At 41.4% G+C, this 13,520-nt stretch overlaps 1 protein-coding gene across 2 annotated transcripts in view; it reads right to left on the bottom strand.

The window, feature by feature from the left end:
- The window catches only part of FBN1 (fibrillin 1), a 264,664-nt gene that overhangs the window by 21,171 nt on the left and 229,973 nt on the right, over window positions 1-13,520 (bottom strand). For both annotated transcript variants that reach the window (XM_015473179.3, NM_174053.2), the window contains 6 exon segments: window positions 11,832-11,954; window positions 10,405-10,536; window positions 8,423-8,548; window positions 7,644-7,850; window positions 6,274-6,399; window positions 5,903-6,025 (listed from right to left, as the gene is read on the bottom strand). In XM_015473179.3, coding sequence (XP_015328665.1) covers window positions 5,903-6,025; window positions 6,274-6,399; window positions 7,644-7,850; window positions 8,423-8,548; window positions 10,405-10,536; window positions 11,832-11,954 — 837 coding nt within the window.

The raw sequence follows: 13,520 nt of genomic DNA, 5'->3' as shown, positions 1-13,520 counted from the left end.
GCCCTGTCCTTCACTATCTCCCTGAGTTTGCTCAAACTCATGTCCATTGTGTCAATGATGTCATCCAACCATCTCATCCTCTGTCACCCCCTTCTCCCCTTGCCCTCAATCTTTCCCAGCATCAGGTAGGGTCTTTTCCAATGAGTTGGCTCTTTGCATCAGGTGGCCAAAGTATTAGAGCTTCAGCATAAGTCCTTCCAATGAGTCTTCAGGGTTGATTTGCTTTAGGATTGTCTGGTTTGATTTCCTTGGTGTCCAACGGACTCTCAGGAGTCTTCTCCAGCACCACAGTTTGAAAGCATCAATTATTCGGTGCTCAGCCTTCTTTATGGTCCAACTCTCACATCCGTACATGGCTACTGGAAAAACCATAGCTCTGACTATACAGACATTTGTCAGCAAAGTTATGTCTCTGCTTTTTAATATTCTGTCTAGGTTTGTCATAGCTTTTCTTCCTAGGAGCAAGTGTCTTTTAATTTCAAGAGGCTCTTTAGTTTCTCTTTGCTTTCTGCCATTGTGTGCATGCTAAGTCACTTCATGCATGCTAAGTTGCTTCAGTTGTGTCCAACTCTGTGTGACCCTATGGACAGCAGCCCCCAGGCTCCTCTGTCCACAGGATTCTCTAGGCAAGAATACTGGTGTAGGTTGTCATTTAAGTCACTTCAGTTGTGTCCAATTATTTGCAAAATTATGGACTGTAGTCCCCCAGGTTCCTCTGTCCATGGGATTCTCCAGGCAAGAACAGTGTAGTGGGTTGCCATGGCCTACTCCAGGGGATCTTTGAAACTCAGGGATCAAAGCTGAATCTCTTGTGTCTCCTGTATTGGCAGGCTGGTTCTCTAGCACCAGCCTGGGAAGCCCCAGAGTGAAAGTGTTAGTTGCACGGTCTTATCTGACTCTTTGTGGCCCCATGGACTGTAGTCTGCCAGGCTCCTCTGCCCATGGAATTATCCAGGCAAGTATACTGGAGTAGGGAGCCATTCCCTTCTCCAGGGGATCTTTCCGACCCAGGAATCGAACCTGGGTCTCCGGCATTGCAGGCAGATTCTTTGCTGTTTGAACCACTAGGGAAGCCACTAGTATGGTATCATCTGCATATCTGAGGTTGTTGCCATTTCTTCCGACAATCTTGATTCCAGCTTGTGCTTCATCCAGCCCCACATTTTACATGACGTATTCTTCATCTAAGTTAAATAAGCAGGGTGACAATATACAACCTTTATGTACTCCTTTCCCAATTTTGAACCAGTCCATTTTTCCAAGTCCATTTCTCACTGTTGCTTCTTGACCTGCATACAGGTTTTCCAGGAGGCAGGTAAGGTGCTCTGGTGTTTCCGTCTCTTTAAGAATTCTCCACAGTTTGTTGTGATCCACACAGTCAAAGGCTTTAGCATTGTCAATGAAGCAGAAGTTTTTTTGCAATTCCCTTGCTTTGTCTATGATCCAGCAGATGCTGGCAGTTTGATTTCTGGTTCCTCTGCCCTTTCGAAACCCAGCTTGTGTGTCTGAAGTTCCCTGTTCATGTATTGTTGAAGCCAAGCTTGAAGGATTTTCTGTCTTCCTTGCTAGCATGTGAAATGAGCACAATTGTGCAGAAGTTTGAACATTCTTTGGCATTGCCCTTCTTTCAAATTAGAATGAAAACTCTTCCAGTCCTGTGGCCACTGCTGAGTTTTCCAAATTTGCTGGCATATTGAGTGCAGAACTTTAACATCCTCGTCTTTTAGGATTATAAATAGCTCAATTGGTATTCCATCACCTCCACTAGCTTTGATTGTAGTAATACTTCTTAAGGCCCACTTGAATTCACATTCTGGGATGTCTGGCTCTAGGTGAGTAACCAAACCATTCATGGTTATTTGGTTCACTAAGACCTTTTTTGTACAGTTCTTCTGTGTATTCTTGCTACCTCTTCTTAATCTCTTCTGCTTCTGAAAGGTTCTTGCTGTCCTTTATTGTGCCCATCTTTGCATGTGCCCTTGATATTTCTAAATTTCTTGAAGAGATCTCTAGTCTTTCTCATTCTATTGTTTCCCTCTACTTCTTTGCATTGTTCATTTAAGAAGGCCTTCTTATCTCTCCTTGCTATTCTCTGGAACTCTGCATTCAGTTGGGTATATCTTGCCCTTTCTCCTCTGCCTTTCGATTCTCTTCTTTTTCTGCTATTTGTAAGGCCTCCTCAGACAACCACTTTGCCTTCTTGAATTTCTTTTTCTCTGGGATGGTTTTCGTCACTGCCTCCTGTACATTGTTACAAATTGTCCATATTTCTTCAGGCACTCTACCAGAGCTAGTCCCCTGAATCTATTTGTCACCTTCACTGTATAAGGGATTTAAGTCATTCATGAATGGCCTAGTGGCTTTCCCCTCTTTCTTTAGTTTAAGCCTGAATTTTGCTATAAGGAGCTGATGATCTGAGCCACAATCAGCTCCAGGTCTTGTTTTTCCTGACTGTATAGAGCTACTCCATCTTCGGCTGCAAAGAATATAATCAATCCGATTTCAGTATTGACTATTTGGTGATGTCCATGTGTAAAATCATCTCTTGTGTTGTTGGTAAAATGTGTTTGCTATGACGAGTGTATTCTCTTGGCAAAACCCTGTTGGCCTTTGCCCGCTTCATTTTGTATTCAAGGCCAAACCTGCCTGTTAGTTCAGGTATCTTTTGACGTCCTACTATTGTACTCCAACCCCCTATGATGAAAAGGACATTTTTTATGGTGTTAGTTCTGGAAGGTCTTGTAAGACTTCATAGAACTGGCCAACTTCAGCTTCTTTGGCATCAATGGTTGATGAATAGACTTGGATTACTGTGATGTTGAATAGTTAGATCTGGAAATAAACTGAGACTGTTCATCATTTTTGAGATTGCACCTAGATACTGCATTTGACTCTTGTTTATGAGGGCTCGTCCATTTCTTCCATGGGATTCTTGCCCACAGTAGTAGATATAATGGTTATCTGAACTAAATTCACCCATTCCCATCCATTTTAGTTCACTGATTCCTAAGATGTTGATTGCCATCTCCTGTTTGACTGTGTTAATTTACTTTGGTTCATAGACCTAACATTCCAGGTTCCTATGCAGTATAGTTCTTTATAGCATTGGATTTTACTTTCACCACCAGACACACCCACAACTGAGCAATGTTTCTGCTTTGGCCCAGCCACTTTATTCTTTCTGGAGCTATTAGTAATTGCCCTCCACTTTTCCCCAGTAGCATACTGGACATCTTCTAACCTGAGAGGGCTCATCTTTCAGTGTCATATCTTTTTTGCCTTTTTATTCTGTTCATAGGGTTCTCACTGCAAGAATACTGGAGTGGTTTGTCATTCCCTCCTCCAGAACTCTCCACTATTACCTGTCCGTCTTGGGTGGCCCTGCAGGGCATGGCTCATAGCTTCATTGAGTTACACAATCCCTTTCGCCATGACAAGGCAGTGATCCATGAAGGGATGTAAGTTCTTACTGCCATTAAAAAAATTTTGGCTTTTTTTAAAAAAAGGTCTTTTTTCCTCCTTTCCTCTTTTGTTCTCTTTTTTTGTGATTCGATGACTGACTGTACTGTTGTGTATGGATTCCTTTTTCTTATTGTATGTGTATACCTATTACAAATTTTCAGTTTGCAGTTACCATGAGGTTTTGACATAGCAATCTGTATATAAAAAGATTGTTTTAAGTTGCTAGTCTCTTAATATCAAATCCTTTTCCAATATTCTGCATTTACACTCTCCTCACTATTTCTGGTTTTGATAGCATATTTGTGTGTGGATGATTTCCTACCTTTTCAGTATGTTTGCCTTTCCTAGTGAGGTTTTCCATTTGTAGTTTTCTTATTTCTAGTTGTAGCCTTTTCTCTTCTGCCTAGAGAAGTTCCTTTCACATTTGTTGCAAAGCTGGTTTGGTGGTGCTGAATTCTCTTTGCTTTTGCTTGTCTGTAAAGCTTTTGATTTCTTTGTTGAACCTCAATAATAGCCTTGCTCCGTAGATTATTCTTGGTTGCAGGTTTTTCCCTTTCATCACTTTAAATACATTGTTCCACTCCCTATTGGCCTGAGGAGTTTCTGCTGAGAAATCCGCTGGGAGTTACCTTGTATGTTAATACTTTTCCTTTGTCTTTAATTTTTGTTAGTTTGATTACTTTGTGTCTCAGTGCGTTCCTCATTGGATTTATACCTGCTGGGACTCTCTGTGCTTCCTAGATCTGGGTGACCATTTCCCTTCCCATATTTGGGAAAATTTCAGCTATTATTTCTTCAAATATTTTAAAAGATCCTTTTTCTTCTCTTTCTGAGATCCCTAGTGTGAACATTGCTGCATTTAATGTTGTCCCAGAGGTCTCCTAGATGGTTTTTATTTCTTTTCATTCTTTTATTGTGTTCCTCAGCAGTGATTTCCAGCATGTATTTCCCATCTCACTTATCCATTCTTCTGCCTCACGTTTTCTGCTATTGATTCCTTCTAGGACTTCCCTGGTGGCTCAGACAGTAAAGCGTCTGCCTACAATGCGGGAGACCTGGGTTTGATTCCTGGGTCGGGAAGATCCCCTGGAGAAGGAAATGGCAATCCACTCCAGTACTATTGCCATGGAAAACCCCATGGACAGGGGAGCCTGGTAGGCTACAGTCCGTGGGGTTGCAGAGTCGGACACGACTAAGTGACTTCACTTTTCAGTGTATTTTTTATTTCAGTTATTGTTCATCTGTTTTTATTTTTTCTAGGTCTTTATTAAACTTTTATTTTATCTTCTAGATCTGTGCCTCTATTCTTTTTCTGAGATCTTGAAACATCTTTACTATTGTTACTCTGAATTCTTTTTTTTTTTGGGTAGAATGCATATCTCTACTTCACTTAGTTGTTCTTCTGGGTTTTTAATTTTGTTCCTTCATCTGGGACATATTTCTGTGCTCTCTCATTTTATCTAACTTTCTGTGATTTGCAGTATCCATGCTTCAGGTTGTAACATTGTAGTTCTTGCTTCTGCTGTCAGCCTTCTAGTGGATGAGGCTTGTGCTGGCTTCCTGGTGGGAGGGACTTTTTTTTTCCTGCCTGCTGGTGAGTAGAGCCTTTCTTGTCCCTCTGGTGGGCAGGGCTTTGTCAGGGAATGTGTTTAGCAGGAAAGACTTTATTCAGAAAGACTTTAAGCAGCCTGTCTGCTGACAGGCCGGGCTGTGTTTCTACCTTGTTGGTTGTGTGGCCTGAGGCATCGGAGCCGACATGCTGTTTGGAGCCAAGACTTGGTGAAAAAATGGCAGTCTCCACCAGGGCTCATGCCAGTGAGTACTCTCCAGAATCACTGCCTCCAGTGTCTTTGTTCCCACAGTGAGCCATAACCACCTCCCACCTCTGCAAGAGACCATGGAATACCAGCAGGTAGGTCCAGTCCAGGTTCTTATGAGGTCACCACTTTTTTCTCTGGCTTCTGGTGTACATGAGAACTTGTATGTGCCCTACAAGCGTAGTTTCTGTTTGCCTCAGTCCTGTAGAATTCTTGTGATCAAACCTCACTGGCCTTCAAAGTTAGATTCTCTGGGGGCTCCTCGTGTTCCCAGACCCCTAGGCTGGGGAGCCTGACCTGGAGCTCAGAACCTTCACTCCTGTGGAAGAATTTCTGTGGCTATTTTCCACTTTGTGGGGCATCCACCAGCAGTTATGGGATTTATCATGATTGTGCCCATTCCTACCATTTCATTTTGGCTACTTCTTTGTCTTTAGATATAGGATCCTTTTTAGGAGGTTCCAGTGTTGGTGTAAGAAAAATGTCCCCAAGGAGGCACTAACCCCAGGGATGTACCTCTTGCCCATGGGGAGGTCTTTCAGCTTTGGATCCCTCAAAGGCACAAGGAATGAAACCATGTTCCCATAAGGCAGATAAGTGGGTGAAGGCAGTTTCCACTTTACCTTTGCAGCTCCTTCCGTCCTCCTGCAGAATGTAGCCTTTCGGGCATGAACACTGGTAACTCCCTTCTGTGTTCTTACAGATGAAATTGCAGGGTTTGGGAGCCTGGTTGCACTCATTTAGATCTATGATCAAAGAGACACAGTGTGACTGCCCATCTAAAAAGATGTTTCAATGCTCAATACCCACAGCGTCTAACAAAGAATCTTAGTTTTAAAGAAAGAAAAGGTACATTGTATGGTCTTTGATCACTGTCTTACGTTTCCTTATGAAATTACACAGGCTTTTTAGAGTTTTAGTTTGAAGGTTTTTTTCTCATAATGTACAATTTCCATCCGAGAATAAACCTGAGTATCAGAAATAGAGCACTTACCTACACAGGCAGTTCCAGTTATATCTGGAGTGTAGCCAGTTTTACAAATGCAATGATATGATCCTCTGTCATTGACACATTCCCCATTTCGGCAAACATCATGAATAACCTTGCACTCATCAATATCTATAATTTAATAAATAGCAATTAAAATGAGAAAGGCATTATAAAAGGGTCAACATGTACTATTGGGCATTAAAGCCACTGACACTCACATCTTGACCCTTCTGTCTCATTACTGCTTAGCAGGGTGCCAATAGCAAGTGAGTTCTTAGCCTTGGATTGTTAAGTAACATTTTTATACCCATAGCTCTTATTTTTCCTGATCTTTTGAAGATTACTCTGAAATGCAATATAGCATACTTTCATTGGTCTGAAGAAATGCATCTACCATCTCATTTTCACATCTGCCAAAGAATGATAAATCACTTTGGTCATTCCATCTATTCTGTCTTTACCACATCCAATTCTGTTATTCTACCCTTAGTCACATCTTTGTAACATGAACATAAATCCTATTTAATCTCTTTATTCTCCTCTCACTTCTGATTTCCTCCCAAGGAGCTCAAAGTCTCTTTTTATGAGACTGCAAACAATTGCAGTTATTGTTGATGAACATAGGCCTGAAAGTCTTTTTCAAAGCAGCCTCAGACACCTCGACAGCCTCCTCATCCCTCTCAAGTTGACATGGCTTGTACTTTTCCAGAGGCAGCTGTCTTAATTGCCAGTACAATCATCCCTCCATATCCAGGACACTGGTTCCAGAACTACCTTGTTGATATTAAAATTCATGGACACTCAAGCCCCATATACAAAATGGCATAGTACAGTTGGGACTGCAGGTTCAAACAACCTTGGGTAGAAATCAATCCAAGGTCGGTTGTATCTACAGATATGCACTCTGTGGATATGGAAGGCTGATTGTATCAGCATTGTTTTAGACTTCTTCCATGTGATATATTTCAGTCAGTTTTATGAGATAAAATACATATTGGTGGGCTACTCTAGGAATTTAGTGATCATTTATTTCCAAATGTATCTAAAAGGTTATATTCTGAGTAAAAGGTTATATTCTTATAACAAACCAGCTTAAAAAGTTGAGGACTCCTTGTAATGTAAAGACACGAACTGAAGCACACACGTTAATCAAACCAAGGACACTCTGGCAACATGGCTTTGAATATCTAAAGTACCATAATGATTTTTTTTTTTTTTTTTTGGTCAACCTAAACTAGGAAACTCAGCCTAGGCCCACATTATCGATTCTATATTCTCATCTGCTCCTCATAAAACAAATTCCCTGAAAGTATTTTTGGACCATAAATGAAGTACCTGCTCCGTTGGTCAAAAATCAGAACAAAATGAAGTACCTGCTCCATTGGTCATAAACCCTCGGCCATGGGGGCAGAGTTTTTTGAAAGCCACAGTGCCCTGGAAAGGGCAGATCTCACAGTGGGGCCCCCAGCCTCTCCCTCCATCGCAGCAGCATTCAGACTTAGTGACGGGGTTCCTGTTGCTTGAGCCGATCTGACACATGTTCTGGAGCACCTCCGTGAAGCAGTACCCTTCTCGGTTGTCTGGAAGGGATTTATGAATGCAAAGAGGATTTTAGGGAACTTTAGAAGCATAACATGGTATTCCGAATTTGCTCAGATATTAAAACCCAAGAAGGATGTAACACTTTACCCTGGCTGAGAAGGAGCAAGAAGGGAAAGCTGGAAGCAGCAGTAAGAGAAAAAGGATGACATCTGGGGAAAACAAGACAAGATATTCAGTAAGTGGGCAGAAAGGCACTGGTGTCAACAAGATTATCATTCTATCTGTTCCCAGAAATATGGAGAACCAGGCTATAGCAAGGGTTGGAGAAACACATGGAAACTGATCCTGAGCATCAAAAGCTTAAAAAGGCAGCTGAGAAAGAAATTCCAAACAAATGATTCAATGATACAATTAGCAAAGGAAGAATTTAGCGGCAGGGTGGTGCTAAGCCCAGTGGACAATCATGGTCATAGAGTCATCTCCAAAATATGAACATTGTTAACCTTTCCTCAAATTTCAACAGTTTCTATTATTTCAAATAAGTGATCTGGTTTCAAGCATCCCAGTGTGGAGGCTGGGGTTACAAAAGCATCCTGTGGTCTGTACTCACCGAGGCACTCATCCTGGTTGGGGCTGGCTGTAAAGCCGTCATTGCACTCGCAGGTATAGCTCCCCCTGGTGTTGAGGCAGCGCCCGTTCTCACAGATCCCAGGCTTGGTCTGACATTCATTTTCATCTGTGTGGTGTAATTGAAGGACCAAAAACAAGAGGCGTCATCTGTCCGCTTTGTACAAAGATAGATTCTTTTTTTTTTTTTTTTAAAGAAAAGTTTAGTTTGTGACTAGATAACCTATTCACATGGTTCCAAATTCAAAGAGTACAAAAGAATATACAGCCCAAAGTGCCCCTCCTTCTCCTCTTCCCCAGCCACCAAACTTCCTTCCTGGGAAGCAACCAGTGCTACTGCTAATTTCTGGAGTATCCTCCTAGAGATGAATCATACCCATACAAACAAATACAGCCATATCTTTGATATACCTCCACCCTTTTAAAAACATAATTGATAGCATGTTTATATACTTAAACAGAGATGATAGCACTTTAGGTACACTTACGTTTTTCATTTAAGTTTAAAACTTGCCATATCTGTACGTGTAGAGGATTCTCAGAAGGGTTATTTTAAATGAAGGGAAAAAAATCCTTAAGATCAATATGTTAAATATTACAATACTCACTAGAATAATGTCTGTGATGGTGTTTTGACCTGAGGGAGTTTGTCTACACTAATCTTCTGATGCAATGTAGATTATGCCTATAATAATACTTCAACAGCATTAAGGAATAATAAATCATAATTTGGTCTCCCCAGTTTAAAAAAAAGCATTGATAATAGCTGGAGAGTTGAAAGATCATAAAGTAATTTGCCTAGGTGCTCCCATTAAGAATAATTCCAAGCCCCTCAGGCAGAGATCTTATGAGAGCCAGAGAGTTAGGTTAAAATTTGCAATACCAAGGCCACCCTGATACCAATTAAACCAATATCTGAGGGTGAGACCTGAACTCTCCAAGTGATTCCAGTGAGCAGCTGAGGCTGAGAATCACTGTTCCCAGAAGATCCAGTGAGTGATCATAAGTCCACATGTTTTTCTATGCTTTTAAAGTCTGCTCTTCAACTTCCGTTTAAATCTGTATCTTACAGAGTTAAGGGGAAAATATGGTTCTTAAGCTTCTTGACTGACAACATGAGAAAGGGCATATGTAGAAACTTTCTAGTATTTTTTCTTCATTAACTAAAGCAGAAGTCAGGAAACTTCTTCTGTAATAACAGTAATAATATAACATTACTGCATAATATATAGTCAGTATTTTAGGCTTTGCAGGCCATTTGATCTCTGTTGCAACTATTCTGCTCTGTTACTGTGGCATGAAGGCAGCCATGGAAAATTATGAATGGTTACAGCTCTGTTCCAAAACGAGTCTATTTACAAAAACAGGTGGTAGGCTGGCGAGCTGAAGTTGGCCCTAGGACTGTGGTTTGCCAATCCCTGGTCTACTATGCTTTTCAAAGCTGAATCCACATTAGAATCACTCAGGGAGCTTTTAAAACGACCAGGGCCTGGGCCTCAGTCTTGATAAGACCAGAGTCTCTGGATGTAGATCCCATTGGTTTAGTGATATTTCTTGTTTAGTGAAATTTACTGAACAACTGTATTCAATGTTACGGTGGCAGTAGCAAAGCTAAGCCAGTAGGGAGGCATTCTGATGTGATGGGAAGAACCGAACCCAAAACAGCAAAGGAGTGTAAACAATAAAGGAAGGGACGAGAGGAAATACCTGGTCTTCTACTCCTGGCAGCAAATGGACCTGGAAAAGCACTCAAAGGCCAGCTCAGAGAGAAATGATGTTGCTGGTGGAATTCATAGATAATCAAGAGGCAAGGAGGCCTCCACGGAAAGTCATGATAGCAGGTAAGAGAGGCAAGATGGCTCTGGCCAAGGAGAAGACAGCACCACAAGGACACAGAGCCCACGTCCCTTCCATCCTTTGTCGCTTCCCACTCACTCAAAGCCCCTTTGCTGGGGCTGCCCTTACCTACGCAGCCTTCTCCGTCAGGTCTTCGCTGATACCCAGGTCCACAGATGCAGAGGTATGTGCCAATGAGGTTCTTGCACTCCATTTGTTTTTCAGCACAGTCGTGTTTTCCCTCTTCACACTCATCCTCATCTGGAAAGAATGTACAAATTCATAAAAGGAGCTGCCTTAATTCCCTGCCCTTTAAACATAAGACAGTATCAAGTAACCAATTTTTACTGACACTATTTCAACATTAACCTACTTCCTTTTGCATTCTTGGGAGCTGGTCTCTTAAGATGGGAAGGCATCTTCTAACCCCCTTTGAACTTAAGAAATTTCTCTCTAGCTGATAAATTTTTCAAAGGCAGGAAGTGTGATTTCTAATTAGTTTTGACAAATTGAACTAAAAAGGCCTTATATAAAGCTTTCATAATATGATAATTACAACAGCATTATCAAACTAATAATAAACCAATGCTTCCATTATATAATACTTAAATAATATAGCTTATGATGTCCTAATATCATAGTATTAATATGACATATTAGAATCATTGTGTAGTATAATAACAAAAGACTTGGTTTTTACACTTTGAGGAAAAGACAGGCATCTACAAATATCTTCTCTACTAGGTCGTCCCTCCAGTTTCTTTTTTCTGGCACAGCGTGGCTCTTCTTCATTCTTTACTTTCTGTCCTATTGCACTTCCTTCTTTTTATCTTTCCCCTTTATGTTATCTGAATTGAGAAGTTTGGACTTTAGCCTGCATGTGACATGGAGCTCTTGCTTTGGAAATCTTCCTACCTTTAAGGAAAATTCTATGTAAATCATTTGAAAAGAACAGATATCTGCTCATTTAAGAACTTGGGAGAAGCAGATCAGAGCTCTTCAAGGATCCCCAGGATTTACCCAACTTTGTATAACAGAGCTTAGTCCAGTACTTTGGCAATTGCAGGTGTTCAGTAAGCACTTTTAAAGGAAATTGTTCCAAGTCAGCTCCATATGCTACCCCATTCTTGGAATATAAAATCCCATAGTGATGGTGATTATTTATTATTCACATTCCTTCCTTGTGTTCTCATGTTCTAAGTTATCATACTATGATTATTTATAGCTCTCTCTCAGCCTCTTCATATTGAGCTTCTTATATGTGGGGAAGTTGTTTTTTTTCCCCCTTATATCTCCACATCTCATAGAATGGCTGGCATGTCATAGGCATGCAATGTGTGGTGAACTAAACAGGGTCTGCAGTGCCACCCTCAACCCAGCTTTAAGCTACAATTTAGGAGAAAATGTAGCAATGACAACCCTCATATTGTCCAGGGACTACAGCAGTGTTCCCCAATTTCCAGTCTTTCTCTGCTAGTGGATGCTTTGGAAGGACATCGCCCATCATAGACATTAGAACACCCTGGCTTAGATGACTTTGAACGTGAATGTCTCACCTTTGCACATCCTTCTGTCTTCTCTCAGAACATATCCAGCAGGACACTTGCATTCATATGACCCATAAGTATTTACACAGCGGAAGGCACAGAGCAGAGGATTCTGGGCACACTCATTTATGTCTGCAGGAGAAGGCAGTAAGAGAATAATGGACCATAAGCCTCAACCGAAAGAGGAATATACTTTCACCAAAAGTTGCCATAAACATGGATGGACCAAGCAGTCTCTGCATTTCCAGGATTATAAAATGAGTTGGTTATTTTATAATTGGCCCAAGTAGGGTGATCATACATCTTGGTTCCTCCAGCACAATCTCAGTTTATACTTTGGTGCTGGTATAATTATTGTTATTTAGGCAGATGAAAAATTATAGGTCATCCTACATATAGGGAGCTTTTCAGAAATGCTGGCTTTGAAGTCTCAAGTTGACCAATTACCACTCCCTAAAGTCACAATGAAGTGGGGATCAGTTTTACCCCATTTAGCCAGAATAACTGCTAAGTCAACTGCTGTGAGGACAGAACCCCCAGTATCATTAACCCCGCCCCTTCTCCAGATAAAAGAGGCTCCTGTGAAGTAACAGTGAGTCTCATGCCCAAGAAAGTATTCTGAATAATTTTACTCTTAGAGATATTGTACTTAGTTCACACTGAGGCTTAAGTTATAGCCTTAAATAGGAATAATAGTAATAGATTAATAGATAAAGGTGGTTTCTGTAGATTGCATAGTTTGGAACCATGAGAATATGGTTCAGAAAAGCAGGGTTAAAACAGATCTTCTTGATTATCACATTTCTTCCTAAGGCCAACGATCCTGACAAGAACATCTGTGAGATCCCACATCGTGATCTAGTCACAGCCTTTAAAGATTCACCAACATCTTTAACTAGGAGTAGTGGCTCAGAGGGTAAAGCGTCTGCCTACAATGCAGGAGACCCGGGTTCGATCCCTGGGTCGGGAAGATCCCCTGGAGAAGGAAATGGCAACTCACTCCAGTACTCTTGCCTGGAAAATCCCATGGTCTGAGAAGCCTGGTAGGCTACAGTCCATGGGGTCGCAAAGAGTTGGACACGGCTGAGCAACTTCACTTCACTTCATTGATAGATAATATCTCTAATGAAAAGCTCACCTTAATACCCACTGTACCATCGCCTCACCTTCATTCTCTTCTTAAACCAGTGGCTCTCAACTTAAGACTGCATCAGAACTACCTGGAGGGCTGCTGGGTCCCACCCTTAGAGTGTCTGATTCAGGAGGTCTGGGACAAGGCCTGCAAATCTGTATTTCTAACAAATTCCCAGGTGACACTGACGTGGCTGATCCAGGGACCACCCTTTGAGAGCTGCTATTCTAGACACTCCCTCCTTGCCTTTCTTTCCTTGCATCCTACCAGACATACTGGCAGTTGCTTAGAGAGTATCGACAGCCTCTTTTGCAGTGATTTCCCCCAAAGAGAGAAAGGATATTGGTGTTAATCTTAGTGTGTAGTTGTTTCTATGAAGAGAAAAGAAAAAGAAAGGGTGTATAGGATACAGTGGAAAAAAAGGGGAGACAAAGAAAATAAGAAAGAGGGTAGGAGACAGGACAGGTGTTATATTCAAATATTAGTGGTAGCAGAGACCCCAAGGAGAACTCTGCATGAGATGTGGCATCACCTGGGTCATGAACCACCTACATCTTTTTCAGATA

This window comes from Bos taurus, chromosome 10, assembly GCF_002263795.3.
Source record: "Bos taurus isolate L1 Dominette 01449 registration number 42190680 breed Hereford chromosome 10, ARS-UCD2.0, whole genome shotgun sequence".
Classification (NCBI taxonomy): Eukaryota; Metazoa; Chordata; class Mammalia; order Artiodactyla; family Bovidae; genus Bos; species Bos taurus.
This window is presented reverse-complemented; position numbering and strand designations above follow the sequence as displayed.